The sequence below is a fragment of the Rousettus aegyptiacus genome, unplaced genomic scaffold (assembly GCF_014176215.1).
Source record: "Rousettus aegyptiacus isolate mRouAeg1 unplaced genomic scaffold, mRouAeg1.p scaffold_m13_p_13, whole genome shotgun sequence".
Classification (NCBI taxonomy): Eukaryota; Metazoa; Chordata; class Mammalia; order Chiroptera; family Pteropodidae; genus Rousettus; species Rousettus aegyptiacus.
In genome coordinates, this window is record NW_023416288.1 from 7,878,901 (window position 1) to 7,898,675 (window position 19,775).

The window sequence follows — 19,775 nt, forward strand, 5'->3', positions numbered from 1 at the left end:
ACTTCACCTTCTAGGTTCTGTTAGCCTACAGTTAGAAACAAAGTCTATACAAATAAAATTGTCTGTGAGAAAATATCCATTGCATAAACCTTTGTTTAATCTTTTTGGACCAGGCTCTATGCTAGGCCTGATGACATAACCTAAATAAAGACCTATCTTAGATTGTCAAGAATCTCACTCAGATGTCATACATTTCAAAATGTAGAGGAAATAGAAAATAGAACACAATTTTCCAGGTCATGGCTTTGAAATAAATCTTCACATTTTACACAAAAGTGAAGGGTATTTCTTGACCCTTAATGGGTTGTCAACACTTAAGCTGCATTATTACAAAACTAATGATGATTTTCTGGCATTGAAAATTCCAATTGTTGAGTAGAGGCGCTAAATTTTAATGTTTAGCAAAGACTTTATCCTGGAAACCATTCGAGCAAAAGGTTGAATAGAATTCTCTTCCATTGTTACAATAAGTTCCATGGAGATTTCATGTCCTCTAACAGAAACTGAACTTCAGGGTTTTGGGGATACTGGTTCCTATATTTGACTACAGTACAGAATCACCAGAGAGAGCTTAAAAATACAGGGATTTAAAAATCCCTAGACATACTGACTTAATTGGTCTGGGTGTGGCTTTGGAGTCAGGATTTTAAAGCTCCCAAGTAAATTTAACATGTAGCCAACACTGAGAATCACTATTCTAAGGTTTTGGGTTTAACTTTATCAGTCATTTCAAAAACTCAGAATCATATTTTGTCCTGGTCTAATTCCTTCTGTCTTGTAGCCTTATGATGGAGTGACAAACTGCTGATGGGAATGAAAGCCCAGAGAAAGAAGTCTCTTGATTTCTGGTATGGAATTCATTTGAGGCATTAAAGATGTTTCTGAAGACCAAATTACTTTGATCCTCTGATATTTAAGATAGGTTTCTTCATGCCTTTGCTCTATCCCTCAAATGGGCCAAGATTTGAGATAGAAAGAGGAGGGGGTGGGAGAAGGAAGAGAAGAGAAAACTCAGACAAGAGAGATTCAGAAATCTGAGAAATGGAGAGGACTCTAAAAACAATTTCTATCCTCACCACTATAGCTAATTTAGAATTGTTAATGGCAAATGAAAGCCAAGCTGCTGGTCAACTATCAATCAGTCAGGCAGTCATAATGATTCTGCATAGCTAGAGGCACTCCTGGGAATTTGGAGGTAAATAAGAAAAGAAAACAAAACTCAGCAAAAGGGCTTTGCCTCCGAACCTTGGAGATCCTTGGTTAAGTGCAATAACATTTTGGCACTCCAAATGTACTCCCATTTCAATCGAGTTCATAGCCATGATAAAAAAAATATATAATTCCTCCTAGTAGCATGATTAATGTCCACAATGCGTTTAAAGCCAATATCCTAAACCAATTTAAGATGCTTTTATTTCAAAACTGACCTCTTCTATGAATTGTTTGTGCCTCTTTTATGGTGCATGTCAGGGTGTGCCTGGTATAATAGCTACTTATGTAGTTGGCTTATCCTGCTGACTAGAATAAGTGTTCACCGAGAAGAGGATTCGTACCATACTTCTCTTTGCATCCATGGATGTAGGACATGACATCACACAAGGTAGGCGTGCTAAACTATTAATGCAATCTATTGAAGTTCATGGGTCTTTTTGTTTAACTGAATAATGTGTTAAAGGAATCTTTCTAAAGTAGGGTGGTTGAGTGGGGGAGCAAAGAAATAAGAGATGGATGGACACAACGTTCTTTACAAAAGCCTAAAAGCTTTTTCTCATATTGACTAATAATTTGCCAGCTAAAAATTCTAACCAGATTTTCTAGTTTCCACTTTAAGGTAACATAATTTGTACTGTTAGAGCGTAATACAGATCTTTACATACTTTGAAAAATGTTCATGCTAGTAATGAACCTCTGCAAATATATCTTTAGTTATTAAAAATCTAATATATATATATATTTATATAGAAGCAATTTTAGAAAAGGTTTTAAAATTCTGCCTTAGTATCAAATATTTATTATAAAATTTGGAAACCAAAGATGGATATATGTTTAAAGGTAATTTCATCTAACTGCTTATGGCACTGAGTTTCATTTCCAAAGCACAAATAGAGGACACATCTTAACACTAGGCCACCTTTAAATCAATTCCTGCTACACAGTCCTTCAGCACCTGGGCTCTGAAAATTTCACCATTTCATGAATAATTCCAGGCTATGCCTGATTACTTCACCTTCTCACTGCAATTAATAAAGAAGAAAAACCAAAGAAGGGACGGGAGGAAAACAAATGCAAGGTGATAAACTGTTAGATAAATATATTTTACACTTTAAATTTCTAATGCAATATCTGAAATGTCTATACATAACTATGTGTATAGAAAAGTGTCAAATACATAACAGAAAATCAGAAAGATACAAGTTGAAGTAAGCCAGTAGATATCATTATAAGAGTCCATGAAGACAAACTGTTGAAAATAAACACATTATAAAAGAAGGGCAATCACTTCTTTTCACCTGAAATCAGAATATTTTATTAGTCTGCGATGAAGTGATATGTGCTTTTTCCTTCAACAAAACATAGCTTACTGAATGTTTTCTTCCTGTAATAGAAAATTGCTTATAACACTGTAGCCCATACAATTAAATGAATAACCAAAGTTTACAATACTAGCATAAAGATCTCTGTTCATCCTACTTTGGATATCAAAAAAAAAAAAAAAAGTCAACCGCATAGAACACATATATTATTAGATCTCCCTGAAAAAATTACGCACAATTAGATCTTCATATGAAGGTTTTAAAAAAACTCCAGTCATATCAGCAGGTTTTGAATACTAATGGAAAACGGAATTGATGCAATTCTGTTGAACAGTGGCAGGAAGCATAGCTTTTAAGAGAATCAGCTTAAAGAAAAAAATCCCAGTTACATGTGCATTAAAGCTGTCAAGATGCTCAAGGGCTGCTCTCTGTGCCAACTAAAGCCCTGCCTGACTCCAGAAAGTAATGTTCTGAAGCCATGCCAATCCCTTTACTTCAAAATAACATCTTAATTGGTTTCTTCTAATAAAATTCAAAATGCTCTTTTGGTGATGATAATACATCACTGTTTTATTCCAGCTTAATGTTCTGGTCTCTTGGAATGTTCTGAGTATTACTGTTCAGGAAAAAAAAAATGTCCTGGAGACTGAATTTATGGAATGACAGTCTGGCTGGATGAACCAACGAAAGTTAGAAGCTTTTGATGCCAAAAAGACTGCTTCTTTTTGAACCCAGATTTATATACAATAGCAATGAGACACCAATATCTATTTTCTGCATCATTGTTAAATAACACTTAGTTGTGAATATAGAACTAGATTGATAACGTTTAAAGAATGCTTAAGGCTCTTATTGGCAACTGGCACAAAATAAATTATCCAATAAGTCTTTGCGAATCAAAGGATAATTTAAGTCATGAGGTTGTGTTTTTGCTTGAATTATGACCACTAGCACATATTTGAGAGGCTGGAAAAGTTATAAAAATATTTACCACATTCTATTATCAAAATTTGTTTCTGTATGCCTGATCATCATCCTAAATACCTTTATTAAATGTTTTTCAATCTAGTCTATTGTGTAATTGGTATAGATAAATAGACAGACAGACAAAACTGTAATTCTATAATGAAATTCAATAAAAATATTATTTATTTTTTAATAAGCCAATTTTATAGTCACTTTGCTACTATTCACTTACTCATTAAACAAGAAGTCCCTGGGTTAAGAATCATAGCTCTGTTGGAATTCTGTTTTTAAATGTTGCAGTCTCTACCAGTTGAAAGAAGCTGTGGTCACACATACTACTTCTATCTCATTCTACTTCTACCTGACTCAAATAAGCAAGGTCAGGAATACTAGGGTGCTCAACTCCCCTTACTCTCAGTTTCTACTTTTATTAAAATCTTCAGACCCGCTGTGTTCATTATCAGATTTCAGTAATGAATGAAATGCCAAGTTGGGGAACCTAACACAGTTTGAACAAAGCTATGGCCATTTACAAAAAAGAAAAGGACTTTTCTAATCTAAATTTCGTGAAATGAAGATTTTGGAAGACAGAAGCACATAATGAAAGATTATGTTTTATGTACTATAATTGGGTCTTTGCTAAATCCGTGGCAAATGATGCTAACTATAGTAACACTAACAACTTGAGTTGCAAGACTTCACTGGCCATATAACCAAGCATAGTGAAGATATTTAGGTATTTATTTACCATGCCTTTATGTTACTTGCTGCAATCTCTCTCTTTATGTTCCTTTTATCTATATTAAAAATGGATTTCCTCCTTCTGGAAGGCTATTATTCAGTAACTCACTTCGTTTTCACTATGACGAGCCCATAAGTACCAGGAAGGAGGAAAAGCTCAAATACCTAAGTCACCAGAGTTTCTTGTTCTGTTCCAAGCTGTTAGTGTATACTTAACTGTTACAGTAACATTTTAAGTACTAAAATATCTGATAAGTTTATTATAATTATAAATTTGTGGTATTTGAAACTTTAAAGTAAAAATACATAGAAATAATACCAGAAACACAATAGCTTTTTCTCTGAGTTGTCAGTTTTTGTTATATGCATTTACAACACAAGGTATATTTAGGAAAGACCAAATTGGTAATGAAATATAATGAATCTTACTCATAGAGTGTGTGTGTGTGTGTGTGTGTGTGTGTGTGTGTAGATACTGCATGTATTTTTACTCAGATTTATCCCTTCTCCATAATTCTGTCTTTAGAAAGTGAAATTCTTTAATAACAAAATAAGATGTTTTTTCATAAAAGAATTTAGTAACTGCTTCTTTAGTACTATTACTCCTACAGAAACTCAGTCTTTTTGTGACATGCTTCTTAACAAAAGAGCAATGATCTTTTGTCAAATTATGTTGCTTTGACTGCTTTGATCTATCAATTCCATATAGACTAGAGACTTGACATTAGCCATTAAATTATATATAAGAGTAAGCATGAGTAATTTTATACTCAAAGTCTAGCACCCACTCATTTCTTAAGATAGTTTCAGTGAGGTAATAATTTAGGAATTAATTAGGTAGGCTATTTCATACCTTTATTACCAAGAATATTCAATGCTAGCAAGTGTTAATGTTGAGAAAGGCAAGAATATTAGGCACTTTCATTGGCATTACTTCAAATTAGAATATGAGATTATTCTAATGATTGTTTTCCTTCTAAGGCAACACATAAATGAGCAGAGCAGAATATTCTAGGGAAAATGGAATCCTGGTGTACATTCCACATCAAGAGAAACTCTTAATTATAAAAGCAGTCACTTGGGAAAGGCAAGACCAGAAAAGTATGTTCATTAATTTATATGAATTAGAGACAAATGAAAACATGAATATTTTGGGTATTTATATCGTCTCAATCTCTGCAAAGAGAATTTAGATGCACTTCTAATGTGGTGTTAAACATATTTAAAGTTTGATATATAATAATCCATAAAATATTGCTAAAATTCAGTAGTTAGTTAAAAATTTATGGTATGTTTAAACTACAGTGTTGTGCATAATTTTGAAAGCAAATAGTGTGAGGCAAATTTGTTAACATTCATATTAATGGCCTAGCATTTTTGCAGATACTGTAATATGCTTCTTTCAGAGTGTCTATAATTCTCTATAAGCACAGTTCATAATTAATTTTTCTCTTCTTATACCATTTCTGTCTTCTAGTCTTGTCTCTGCCACCATCTAGCTGTAGATCCTTAGCCAAGACATTCAGCCCCTCTGGGCCTCCACATTACCTACTTCATAAGCGTTTTGTAATGAATAAGCTATCAGGTGGAAATTCTCCAAAAAAATAAAAAGTACTCTGTAAAAGTAATATATCACTATTGAGCCTTCTAAGGCAGTTAATTCCCACTGAATAAGGAAGGAGGGTTGAAATGATTGTTTTTGAAAAGCATGAACCTTGAAAATGTAGAATATACTTGCCATCTTTTACAGCTCAGCACATTGTTTCATGACTAGAGCTACCCTAAAATAGCACATGGCTTAGCACTTAGCCTTTTATGTCTTTCTTGCCAACTCATACTCTGTGTTAGAAAACATCTAACCTTTCTGTTCTTTTTTTAAATTTGTTTTCATTGACAACAGAGGTCCTCAATAACACATAAATGAAAATTCAGAGGGCGACGGAGTTCTGGAATTAGCCCAAAGTTTGCAGCTCTCTTTCTCAACACTTTTATTGTTTGGCAGTAATGAAACTAAAACCAAAATAGTTTTTTTTTAATACCTCATTATATAAAAGATATTTAGAAAATGGAAAAATCGAATGTGTCTCAGTGTTATACTTAGTTGATGCTGCAACGGTACCCATAAAGAAAGAACACTTTTTCTACCTCTAAGAGAAAGTATAGGCTATATTGAACTTATGGAGACACATCCTGATAAGTTTGTACAGTGAGGAGGAGAGTAAATAATAATTTTTTTTTATAGTTACTCTATGTCTGAGCTCAGATTTGCTACCATAGCCACAAAGGGAGCTCTCACCTACAACAACAAAATAAACATGTTCCAGAGGGACAATTCCCTCATTCCCTCATCCTCTCCTTGATGAACTTGAGATTGAAGGGAAGGTTAGGGATGGTATAGAACATGACTTTTATTTCCTCTATTTTCAGGAAGGCTTGATGTTCTAAGAGAAAAGCAAAAGTCTACTGTGATACCTCTAACACAATAAAATAAGTTCATACAACGCCTTCCTGAGAAAATGCTCTTTTCTTTTAATTGATTTTTGTGGACCTTAAAAGTTATTCTAGCAGAATCTACGGAATTGGCTCTGGCTCTGGAGTCCGACTGCTTGTGTTTTAATTGTGTCCCTTTCCCATCCTGTGACCTTAAGAAAGTTACTTTCTCAGTATCTCTATTTTATGAGGATGAAAAAATGCCTTATTTACAGTGTTGTTAGAGAATTAAATAACATTAATTAACATATGTAACATATACTTTTTATCCACATATGTGAACAACAAATATCAACACCTTAGATCAATATGTGAACAGATATAAAGTAAGGTATCTAGCATCACTTGAACCATCATTTGATAGAAAGTTGAATCATAAATGTTTACATGTATCTATGAATAATCATGACATATGACACTTTTTTTTTTCACGGAGTTGCTTCGGTTGGGTAACTGAATAAACACAGCAGATAAGCTCACTCTTCTGATTTCAGATCACTGAGGCAAACAGTTTTTGTTCCCAATTGCAAGAAACTTGTAGCTTTAGGATTGGTTTATCAGTACAATATCATCTTTTGGCAACAGAATTAAGCTTATTAGAATATGAGAAAATTCAACTAGAACAAAATTACTTCTTTATGATGGGAAAATATGGGTTTCCAACTTTTTTTCTAAAAATCTTGAAAAAAGAGATCCACAGTATATCATTACAACACATTTGTATCCTAATATTTCCCAAGAGACATTATTTACAATACTTAAAACTTCTCTCCGCCAATTAAAACTATGAAACAGATTTTGTTTTCTTTCGACTACTGATGTCTTATATTTAATAGCTATTACAGAGAAAAACAAGAAATTTCTTGGCAATTTTTTTCTTCTATTCCTATTGTATTTTAAAACAGTTTTAACTTGCTCTTCATATCACAAATTTATCATTACTCTACTTAAAACTTTTTATGGTTTAGTGATGTCCAACTCACAGTTGGCATTCATCAGTCCCTGCCTGATTTCAATGACATCTCACAGAGCAAGAATGCAGACAGCTTCTTATTCACACAGTACTCATTACTGAATTTGGGTTTATTAAAACATGCAGGTGCTATTCAAGATGTTTCACTGTTATTTAACTGAGACCATCAAAAGGGGAATTAAAACTGTAGTAACACGAGTTTTCCCAAGAATTAAATGTTTTAGAAGATTCAATACAACCAAAGTGAGCATTCTCGTTGATTAATGGTGAAATCAAGAACAATTAGCTTTATTTTTATATCTTGGGTGACCATAAGACAAATTGTTTTCAACAAATGTGCCTTGAAATGTTAATGCTACCAGAGTTCATAAAGAGGCAATTTATTATTTTGAGTTTATTGTCCAGTAGCAATTTATCAGCTTTTGGATTTAGCTCACTACTTCACCGGGGTCCTTTTATTTGTTGTTTAATTAACTAAGCTTCTTGTCGAATGAGGCAGATCTTATGTGATTAAAGATATTTTGTAAAATTCCACAGTCTTTCGTTTATATACTATTGATGACCTAGAGATTCTTAAAATTATTAATAAAATTTCGGTATTGAAAGAAAGCAGAAAGAATCACAAAGTAAATAACTGAAAGAACGAATAATCCTAAACAAGCTTAGCCTCTACACTCTACTTTTTTCCCACTACAACTCACACTGACATTTTTATGTTTTTAAACCACTTTCACACACATGTCAATGTAAGTATAAAATTCAACCTTGGGCTGAAAAATTGGCCAATATTAGCTAAGGAAAAGTGTATCCAAATAGTAGAAATCTTTATTCTTTTACTCTTTTAATTATCATTTTCCTTTTGCATTTTAATCTTTTAATTATCGTTTTCCTTTTGAGCTTTAGGCAATTAGCCACAGGTTTAAATGGGGTGAAGACAGTTCAGCAGTAGGAAATCTTTACTGGTTTAGTGAAAGCAAGCAAAGAATAGCGGTCACAAATAATTGACTTTCTACCACGCATTTAATTATTGATGAATTTATTTTTAAGTTTTCATAGCTTTATAAGTGTTTTAAGATATTTCCATGGGCACCTTAATAACTCAAAAGAATTTTAAGCCAAAAGAAAAATTGAAGTAGAGCCAGACTTCTGTTGATTCCATAAAATGATATTTGGGCTTTTTGAAGGCTATGAGATATTGAGTGGAGGTTAGTTTTGATCCCGTTTGTTTATTTCAGGATATTATCTTTCTAGACCTAAAAATATATAAATAAAAATGATAATCCAGTATTCATCAGGAATGCTTCAAAAAGTAATGTCTGATAACTCAGAAGTTTGCACTGGAGAGACAGATGACTACATGACTGAATTATTGCTCCTTTGTTAACAGTTACTATGTAATTTGGGATAAGGTAACTTCTGAACTGCAGCTGATATCTAATCTTAGAACAATAAAAAACAAGAAATTTTGCTATTCAGTAATTTAATAATATATCATTTCATTACCTTGATTATGGATTAACAAGTCCAGTAATTAAATCTTAATTAAAGTATTGAATTTAGAGTCTATTAATTTCTTCACACACACAAAGTATTCCAGAGAGCAAATATTCCTGAATAAATTTCAATTTATTCACTGAGGTATGGAAAAAAAATTCTAACATACTATTTAATAGCTATTGTTTTAGGTGTATATATACTGGGTATTTATATTGACATATTTGTATTTTACTTGATATATTTCTATGAATTATTTACAGAGATATATTTCATATCATGGTGCAGAAAAGGATCAGAAATTATTCCCACATGCCCCCTTCCTTGTTCTTATGACATTCTTAAATGTCCCAAGAGTAGAAAACTATTGTCTACAATTTCAAGCCACACACTATGCCATGACAATCATAAGAAGTAAACAAAGTAGACTAGGTTCTTATCAAGCTCATCATGAAAAACTGGACTTTTAAAAATAAAATCTTTAAAAAATAATACATTTAGGCCAATACTTTAAAACTCTTTACATGTCTAGACATGTTAGACATCCTAGCATATACAGATGCCAATGGTATCAAGAATTAAGACATCTCTGACAGGCCACCAATTGAGATCCTGTGAAGAACTGAGCATATATGAGGCCTCTTTCCTTTAATATTGAAAAAGTAGTTTTCTAATTAAAAAAAAATCTCTGGCGGAAAATATCTAAAATTCATATACATGAAATATCTATTGGGAAGGAAATAATTAGAAGGAGGTTTGAGAATTAACTGAAAAGGATTTATATAAAAGTTTAATTTCCAGACTACATTGAATTTTTAGTGCATAATGTTAGAAAAGTTTGGAGACAGATAGAAAATATTTGACAATCAGCTTGTACTAGGGGATGAGTCTAAAGTCATCTGTGCACAAAGTAACAAAAATTCTTCTCTCATGCTATTTATATTCTAATGCTATGATGAGGAAGTTAATATCAGTTGCATTTACTTGTTATCTATTATTGTTTTAAATTATACAAAATTCACTTAAGGGTGGTTGTAGTCTATCAAGGCTCTCTTGACTGGGGAGATGTAGTAGAAGAGTATCAAATGACAAATATCACTTTCTATGCCAAGTGGAAGGGAAGTAATTACAGTACAAATGAAGATCACATTTCTGCCCTAAAGAAATTTACAAAGCTAACTCTATTGTGAGCCTCCAGATACTGTATTGTAATGGAATATATCCCACACATCACACATTATAGTTTGCAAATTTAATCCAGTTAATTTTCAGAACAATTCTATATAGCATGTGTTATTCTTATTTTATAGATAACATTCTGGATTAGAGATTAAGTAACTACTCCAATGTAGCACACTAGGAAGAAGCAGACAACCATGATTTAAAACCAGTTCTGCAGGACTCCAAAATTCACGGATTTTTAAAAATGGTTTATTAGCTTTGTTCTTCCCTTTTCGCAAAATGTTCTTGAAAGCATTAAAGGTAATTATTATAGAAGACTTTCACAAATGAGGTGATATTTATATAACAAAACAGTTTAATTTCATATGATTTTCGGACAACACGGGTCTTAGAGATATTTAGTTCAATTTTTTTAAGCTGTTCAGGGAACTGAGGTCTTGACAAAGTTTTAGAGTCAAATAACGAAGTGTCAAGGACTAAAACCTTGGTATTTTTGTTTCCATGTAAATAGTATTCTCAGTATACCACACTTCCAGTGTAACATTTATACAATTATAGATCAAAATATTTATGTCTGTTTAAACATATTTCCTAGTATTCTAATTAAAAAGTTTCTAGAGGCCATTGGAATCATGACAAACATTTTCTCCACTTTATTATAACTAAAATTTTGTTGGTATTTTTCCTTATATAAAAAAGATTAAAAGCATTATGTGCATACAAAATACATTTCTGAATAAGGGTAATTATCAGGAATAATCAGGACTATTTCATAATGAAAAAGTCATTTCATAATGAAAAAAGGCAAAAACACTCCTACATATGTCAGTACCTAACAACGGAAATTCAAGAAAAATGAAGCAAATCTGCTAGAATTGAAAAGAGAAACAGATGAATCCATAATTACAGTTGAAGAGTTCAACTTCTGTCAGAAATTGAAAGAATAAGTAGAGAGAAAATAAATAAGAATATGAAAAACATAACAACCATCAACTAATTGAATCTAATTGTCATTAAAACCCTCTAAGTAGCAAAAGCAGAATAAATCTTCTTTTCTATATAGACTATTCCACATCATAAAATTAATTTGAATGGATTTTAAAGAATTAGAAGCACATGATGTATGTCCTTTGATGACAAGAATTTAAACCTCAGATCTATAATAGAGAGATATAGAAAAAATACCCAAATATTTGTAAATCACACTACATATTCCTAAATAACCCATGGGTAAAACATAACTGGATGAATTAGAAGATGTTTTCAACAGGCTGAAAATCAAAACATATATGATCAAAATGTGTGTGGCACTGCTAAAGCAGGATTTCAAAGGATATTTATAGCATAACTGCATAACTGCTTATATTAGAAAAAAAGTTCTCAAAGCAGTGCCCAAAGTTCCTACACTAAGAATTAAAAAATAAATAAATAAAGAGCAAATAAAACACAAAGCCATAAGAAAAAGATAACTGAATTTTGGAGTATAAATCAAGGATATATTAAAAAGAAAAACAGGAAAAATGAAAGTAAAAGTTAATTGTTGATTGAGATTAAAAATGGAAAAAAATTATCTGTAAACAGATCAGTCAAAACATATGAGGTAGATACAAATAATCGATATCAGAAATGAAATAAAGAACATTACCACAAATCCTACAGACACAGTGAGGACAATAAGATAATATGAATAACTTTGTCAATAAATTGAACATCTTAGATTCAAAATCTGAATTATTAGGTGAGAAAATAATCTTATTATAAGAATCTATCTCATTTTTAAGAACATATTTAGCACATCTAACTCTAATCATATTTTATATATATTCAAATATAGATATTTCCATTTTTCTGTAGCTCAGAACTCTTTATTAAAAATACAACTGATATTTTTAAATAAAATTACATTATATTTATTCCTGATTTATAAAATACTACATGCTAAAATCTTTGCTGGATAAAGGCAGAATCTTTTCAACAATGATTGCTCTTGTATATTAGCAAGTGTAACCAGTTTTGTCTATTGTAGATATGTAGCCTTGACTTTCCTTATGACCTTTATAGATTTGAAAAATTTGGGGGGCAAAAAAATGCAGTGGCAACAATGCTATGAAATGTGAATCTGTTTAACTATTGGATTTGTTTTCAACAAAATTCAACTGAAACAAAAAGCATTTGCATGAACTGTATATTCATTTAAAAAGCTGTTTGGCATAAAAGTAGAATTATAAAAATTGCAAAATATAGTATCTAATAAAAGTCACAGTTCTCTTAATATGCAAAATTTAGCTAGCACAAATGCAACTAATTAATAATATCTGAAGTACATTTTCCCACAAGACTGACGACCATCTGGTTAACCTTGCACTAGACCAATAGAGACAAATCTGTAAATCATTGTTTCTTAAATGTAATCACTCTATCATTCCACCACAAGAAGAAGGGATAGAACTTGGATGAGAAAAGGGATGTCTTCTTTCATATGCCTTTAAATCAAAAGTGATTCTCAACTGGATGGTGAGTAAAACAAGACTGAGAGGATTCTCCTAAATTTCCCCCCAGAAAGAGACGGGCAGAGGACTAGGCTATAGGGAATATTTCAAGACGAAAGAGCCAGAAGGCAAGGCATGACAAGACACTATAAAAATGCAAAAGACCTCTGCCTGATGTAACTTGAAATTATTTGAATTTCCTCAAAAGCATCTTCCAACTCCTGACTTTTTGGTTGTGAAGTATGGGAATTTTGAGATATGAAATAAATGAAAGAAAGTAAATATCCCTATGTATTTAATTGATATATATTCATATATATGTCAACCCTATAAAAAGTTCTATATTTTGATGTCAAGACTAAACCATTTCAGAATTTAGTAAACTACTCATTGTTATACTCAGATAAGTCGTCATAAAATCAATGGGAAACTAAATACTAAAAAAATTGGAGGAGGCATTTGTAAAATCTCAAGATTTTACAGTTATACTGTCAAATCTCTTAAGAAAATGATTCTAAATTTATGATTAAAATTTATATATTTTAACAATTGCCTTTGCCCAAGGTACTTTTCCCATGATACTTTGCCTAATATATGGTTCATTTTAGGAGATTTTTGGTAGTAATTTAGAAATTGTGGAATTTCATTAAGTTTATTCTCCCTGTTGATATATTTTTTCAAATGGTATTCAAGTTAAGTGACACTTTACTTCTATGATTATTTCCTATTAAGACTCTTTGGAAGAGTGAAATATCAGGAATTATAAAACTTTCAGGTCAATAGCTTATTTTACCATGCTGTATTCTACATATGTTGTAAATTAAAAGTAAGTCTTATTCTGCAAGAATCTGCTTTGAGTTTGAGAGTTTTTAAAATATTAGAGATGTAGTATTTTAAAAAGCCCATCATAACTTTTACTCACTCTATACATAGCAGTTACTGCTCTACATAGTTATGAAGTTTGGTTTTAAAAGGTTGTATTACTGAATTTCCTCTGCAAAAGACAAATTTTAATTGTTTTTTCAAATATAGACTTGATAAATTACTTCTGTTGACACACTTGTTTTTAACATTTATGTATCTGGGTTTAAGTTCAGACTTTAAAAAGTTTGGTTAGTTTTGATGTCATAGAGAGAATGTGCAAAGACAATCTATGAGACCACTCCATCTTCCTATGCACAGAGAGAAATACAGAAAAAAGGATGGAAATTGTACTGCTCCTTAATGTGTTTCTTTTTATATCTGATTAAATATTTCACAGTTCTCAATTGAGGAGAAAAGTTGTAAGCAGACTGCAAGATGCTTTAGTAATTTAAAAATTTAAAAGGACACTACAAAGGGTCGGTCTTTCTTTCTTTTCTTTTTCTTTCTTTCTTTTTCTTTCTTGTCTTCTTTACTATGGTTCTTGAGTTCTTTATGGGCCTTTAGGGGTCCGTGGTGCTGCCTTGTGCCTTGTTACCTTCTTCCTTCCTTCCTTCCTTCCTTCCTTCCTTCCTTCCTTCCTTCCTTCCTTCCTTTCCTTCCTTCCTTCCTTTCTTTCTTCACATCTAAACTGGATTGCCATGGGTTTTAAGGGAAATGCCTGGCTTAGAAGCAATTAGAAGTTCACATAGTGTAAGTTCTAAATAAGGCTCCTCCAGGTTTTATGATGACCTTGGAGAAAGCATCAGTGACTTGAAAGAAGAAAAAAGAAGGGGAGGGAAGGGGAGGGGAGGGGAGGGAAGGGGAGGGAAGGGAAGGGAAGGGAAGGGAGCTGGCCAGCCATTTGACTGATAAGTGTCAGTCATACTGCTGTTTGAAATTCAAGATGACAGAGTTTCAAAGATATCCTGCTATAGGAAAAGTCTTAGAGTATATTGTTTCTCACATGAAAATATGCCCAATGTCACAGAGATTTAAGCAGAGACAGAGTAGAAAGAAAATATAAATAACCCTAATTGGCAGGATGATCTTGCTGATCGATTTCTTATTTCATCTGTCCAATTAGTATGGGTTATGTTATCAACCTAAATCATCCATCTGTAAGTCGTTTGAACTATATACTTTAAAGTTCATACTTACGTTTGGCAAACTATTCCCTCAGAGGACCTTACACCTTGTATGTTTGTGAAAATTTGAAATCATGCCCATTTCTCAAAGCTTCTGCGATAACATCTATAAACAACAACAATCAAAAGCACTTTTCCAACTATTCTTGTAGTTCTTTTTCAATTAATTAGGAGACTTTGCCAATCTCGGGCACTCATTGTGGAAACAGAAGAAACACCATTAGAACAACATATGGAGGGACCAGTTTTGAAGCTAAGGCCTGCAATTTATTAGAAAAATTTTTCAGAAATTAAACCTGCATAGCTCCTTCTCCTAATGAAGATTAGCAAATAGAGGGTGTTTTGCAACTACACCAGGTGAATATTAAGACCAGAGATCCTAGGCTTTGACTTCTTCACCATCTCCCCCAGGCACGCACATGCAAACACAGAACTTTAAAAATGGTAGAATATACTTCAAGCATTTTTGTAAATAAACACAATAGAGGGCTTTTGTCTATCAACCAATAATTTAAAATAGCCATGTCATCTAAAAAGCAGTCCAGTAAATATTTTAAAAATGAAGTAACACTCGATAATACTTTACTATCTTTAATTTTTGTATCTAGATAATAAATTTGCAAAAAAAAAAAAAATTAAATAAAAACTTTCCCAGAGTATTAATCAACTTTCTTACCATTGAATGTTAAATAAACTCTTGCTTGAGGCTGAGAAGATCCTTTTGCACAGATAGAACAAACAAATACTCCAACCAACACGCCAATTGCCTGGAATGCCATTTCTGCAGATTTTCAAGTTAACATCCAAGGTAAAATACCTTTAAAAGAAAGATAAGTTTCTCATATTTCAGTTCACATTTCAGGAACACCCCCCCCACACACACACACACACAGAAAACCAGCAATCTAGACAGAGCACCCTATTCGTGAGACATTTCTAAACATTCATAGTCATGCAAACAGTAGGAGGTGCTGTGACTTTATTACTTGGATGTAAAAATTTCTATTTGAATCATTTAGTCTGGATATCTTTGCAAAAGAGATTTTCCAGAAAATAATGCTAATGTTAAAGCAGAACAAAGCAACCAGGAAAAAGCTATCGATTCCTAAAGGAAAATCCTGTATTTAAACTTGATCTTCTCTCTAAAAATCATATTACATTTAAATAACTTGAGAATGGTACCAATAGGTATTAGTGGATGAAAACATCTCTTTCTACCATAAATACCATAGTAGTAGAAAAATATTAGATGAGCATTTATGTTTACCCATTCACTTGTATACTCATTTGCCCTTTTGGAGTAATAATCTCTGAAATGGTGTCTCTATACATAAATTTACATGTGCTCAATCTTTGAACACCAAAATCACTTGAATCAGTGATCAGCCAGTTTATACAGATGACCATGCAGCTGTTTACTGATGAAGATGAGGTAACAATGGACTCTTGCCAAATTCAAACCAGTGACCTAGTGGTGAGCAGTCCAGTGAACCATGTACCCCTCGATGCATATTTAAAATAAATCAACTAGAAAGTGGCTGTCAAAATTCCAAAAGATAAATCAGAGGTATTACTATTTATTTGAACTGTGGCTATAAAATTGATACATGCTATTAACTAATGTCTAAATTCCAAGGAAGATCAGGTAATAGCTCCAGTGGCCACAACATGCAAAATAAACTCAGGACCATAAAAAAAAAAAAAAAAAAAAAAAAAAAAAGAAGAAGAAGAAGAAGAAGAAGAATTCCATCATTTTAAGTCTACCGTAATTACACACTAAAATGACGTGACGCAGTTTAATTCAGAGATTGATTTTTGGAGATTACAATAATTCTTATCTTCAATATTATGTGGCCTTTAAAATTAAAATCTTACCACTAACTTTATTCAATAAAGAAATGCTACTAAAAATTGAAAAGACTGCTTTCATTAATACAGAAGAAAAAGAACAATTAAACGGAACATTTCATTTTAAACAAAAATTATAAGTTGATTTCCTAGGTGTTACATATATTATGAGAGTCAGAAACAAAATCATATGCCTCTTTAACCACGCAGATGGAGGAAAACCCTAGAGATGTTTGTGTTGGTAATTTTTAAAAGAAACAGTTTCTTCCTGCTTCCACAACCTCTTCACCCTGTCATCCCTAAATTAACTCAGAAGATAATTGATTTTATGGAGTGACTTTCCCTTAGTAATTTGCTCTCTTGTTGACTAGTAAAAAATAAAATAAATAAATATGCCTAAGCGTTGTCTCTTTATTAAGGGGCAAATACTATTCATATATTTTTACATATTACTATTGTCAGATTTTTATTTGGTATGTCTCCTCAAAAGACTCACGTCACAATTTGCAAAGAATAATACTGGAGATGAAATGACAGGTTAAATGAAGCGAGTATGCATTGCAATGTGATTTTAAGCCTACCCAGAGAGAAGTGACTCAAAGCCAAGGATCTTACACGTGCCTCCTCCCATTTTTATAACTTCTTCCTATTATCTCAGATACTTATACATGCTGTTTGTTGTTTTCACTTATCGAAACACCAATAACATGTAAGAAATAGGATTCTTTTATGTCCTCTCTAGCAATTTTGCCTTCGAAGTCATTGAAATACTCAAATTTAAACACTCCGCAGGTGTCATAGTTTAAAGAAAGAACTCAAGCCGGGCTCTCAGTAAGGAAAACAGTTCCCGGACAAACTAAATGTGTTCTTAAGAAAACGTCCAGATTTGAATACAGCGATGTGTGAAAAGTCGACAGACAGACCCAAAAGTTAAATTTTGCTAAATTTGTCATGCCGAAAATAAGGAATGCAGCTTACCGAGATGGAGAGAAATCAGTACGGATAAATCAATTTGCTACCGGTTTGGCTCCGCGTATATCTCTAGTCCTTTTCCCAGAAGACCTTAATTTCTAGAGCGTCTCAGTGGTGAAATTTTTCCCGGTCGTCTGAATTTCTTTGTAAAGGAATCCTCAGCGTAGCAGCGCTGTGGCACCCGGAGCCCCTCTCCGCGTCGCTCAATCAAGCACCTTGGAGTGAATGGAAAGTGGCCGGCCGTGGTGTGGGGGGGTGAGGGGGGGGGCGGCGGCGAGCGCTCGGGTGTCCGATTACAGCGACGCGGCGCGCGGCCCCAGCCGGCTCACAGCACCCGCCCCGCCGGCTCACAGCACCCGCCCAGCACACCCAGCCGCTTCTCCGCCGGCCGCGAACCTCCACCCAGAGCGCGCCCGCAAGGGGGTGGCAGGGAGCCGCGAGGGCGGGGCCACTCCAGGACAAGCTGCGGGGAGATGCAGGAATGCGTTGCAGCAGGCTAGAGGACCAGCGGAAGGAACAGCTCTGCTCCTTCGCAGTCCGCGGTGGAATGAGCAATTTATGGGGTGTTCTCCAAGGTTTTTGTCTGTTACCAGCAACTCTTGGAAGGCGTACAGGCTTTGCTTGGCCCTAAATACCGAAGTGCTAAGCAGTTCCCCACCTCTCCCCGTTCTCCATCCCCGCCCCCGTCCCCCCACCAAGGATCACTGAGTCCTTTTAAGGCAAAGGGATGCATTTTTTAAAGAGCATGAGTTTCTGTCCTTTTCCTGAAGCAAATTATCTAAAACCTGTCGTCATCATAAAGCAACAATCTTGTCTCAAGTTTATTCTTTTAATGAGTATTGTTTGCTATTGCGTTTCCTTAAATGTCCTGAAGGCAGTAATCCGTTGACCTCTTTACAGTAGCTCATTTCCAGTACTTCTCTCTCTGGGATTCTCCCAAAACATATTTGCAAGGAATTCTTTAACAATTTTGAGAAAGAAACCTGTTCTGAGTTATTCCAACAGATAGAGGTTTACAAAACTAGACATCAGGGGTATATTTCTAGAACTAGTTTCAGGTAAACTTGTTAAACTCTGGAACTAACTTTGATGTTTAATTGAAAATTATTTCTCTTCTCACAATGAAGTAGATATTGGAGTAGCAGGAGAAAAGAGCTTTCACACCCATAAAATGAGCAGGTACTTGCTTAAAAATCACTATGGGCTACAGCCCAGCAGATGTCACTATACAGAAGGACTGTAGAGGGTATTTTCTTCACCTTGTTTCTTTTAATTTTCTTTACGAAGAAAAGCAGATCACTAAATTCTTATAAACGGTATTACAGAAAATACTTCTGAGAATGCAAAATCATTGCCGGAGTGGGATAGTTAAATTAAATCTCAGGTAGGAGGGTAAATAATAAGGCAATTAAGACATGTCTTTCACGTATGTAAGCATCACCTGTTATGTCCAGCCTACATAAAAATATCTCTAATTCTGTATAGCTGAGATATGAAAGGATCACATCAAAGAGTTTAAAATTATATTCCAGAACCAATATTATCTTCAAATGTCTGTTTATGAAAGAAATTTCTTATTCAATGCATGTATTATTTTTACAAATATGAGTTAAACTAATTTTGTGATGATTCATGAAATTAAAATGTGAGCAGCTCCTTGCCATGAGTTTGTAGTAATAAATTTAACCCACCAAACATCTGACAATATCGAAAACCAGAATTAAATATGTAAGCACCATGCACATTTCTCTAAAATACTTCTGAAATTGATTCAGATCCAAGTTATATACTGACCACTCTTACCTTCCCAAGAATACAATGCTGATGTTTGAGTCAGCATTAAATTAAGGAGGGATAAGAATAAATAATCAGAAAGAAGACTGCTGTGAGCATTAACAAGTTACATAATTTATATATTAATTTAGAAATATGGAGCCATTGGGCACTGATTAATCTGTAAATCCATGTAAGGTAGAATGTATTATACGTTTTATTTTAAGTTTCAGGGAACCAAGATAAAGAAATATAATGACATGTA

At 33.3% G+C, this 19,775-nt stretch overlaps 1 protein-coding gene across 1 annotated transcript in view; it reads right to left on the bottom strand.

The window, feature by feature from the left end:
• SEMA3C (semaphorin 3C) overlaps positions 1-18,306 on the bottom strand; it is a 156,042-nt gene extending 137,736 nt beyond the window's left edge. The window contains exons 1-2 of the mRNA XM_036230299.1: positions 17,744-18,306; positions 15,594-15,734 (exon numbers count right to left, since the gene is read on the bottom strand). Coding sequence (XP_036086192.1) covers positions 15,594-15,696 — 103 coding nt within the window. The 5' untranslated portion in view covers positions 15,697-15,734; positions 17,744-18,306. The remainder of the gene's footprint in view (positions 1-15,593; positions 15,735-17,743) is intronic.
• Between the last annotated feature and the right edge of the window lie 1,469 nt (positions 18,307-19,775).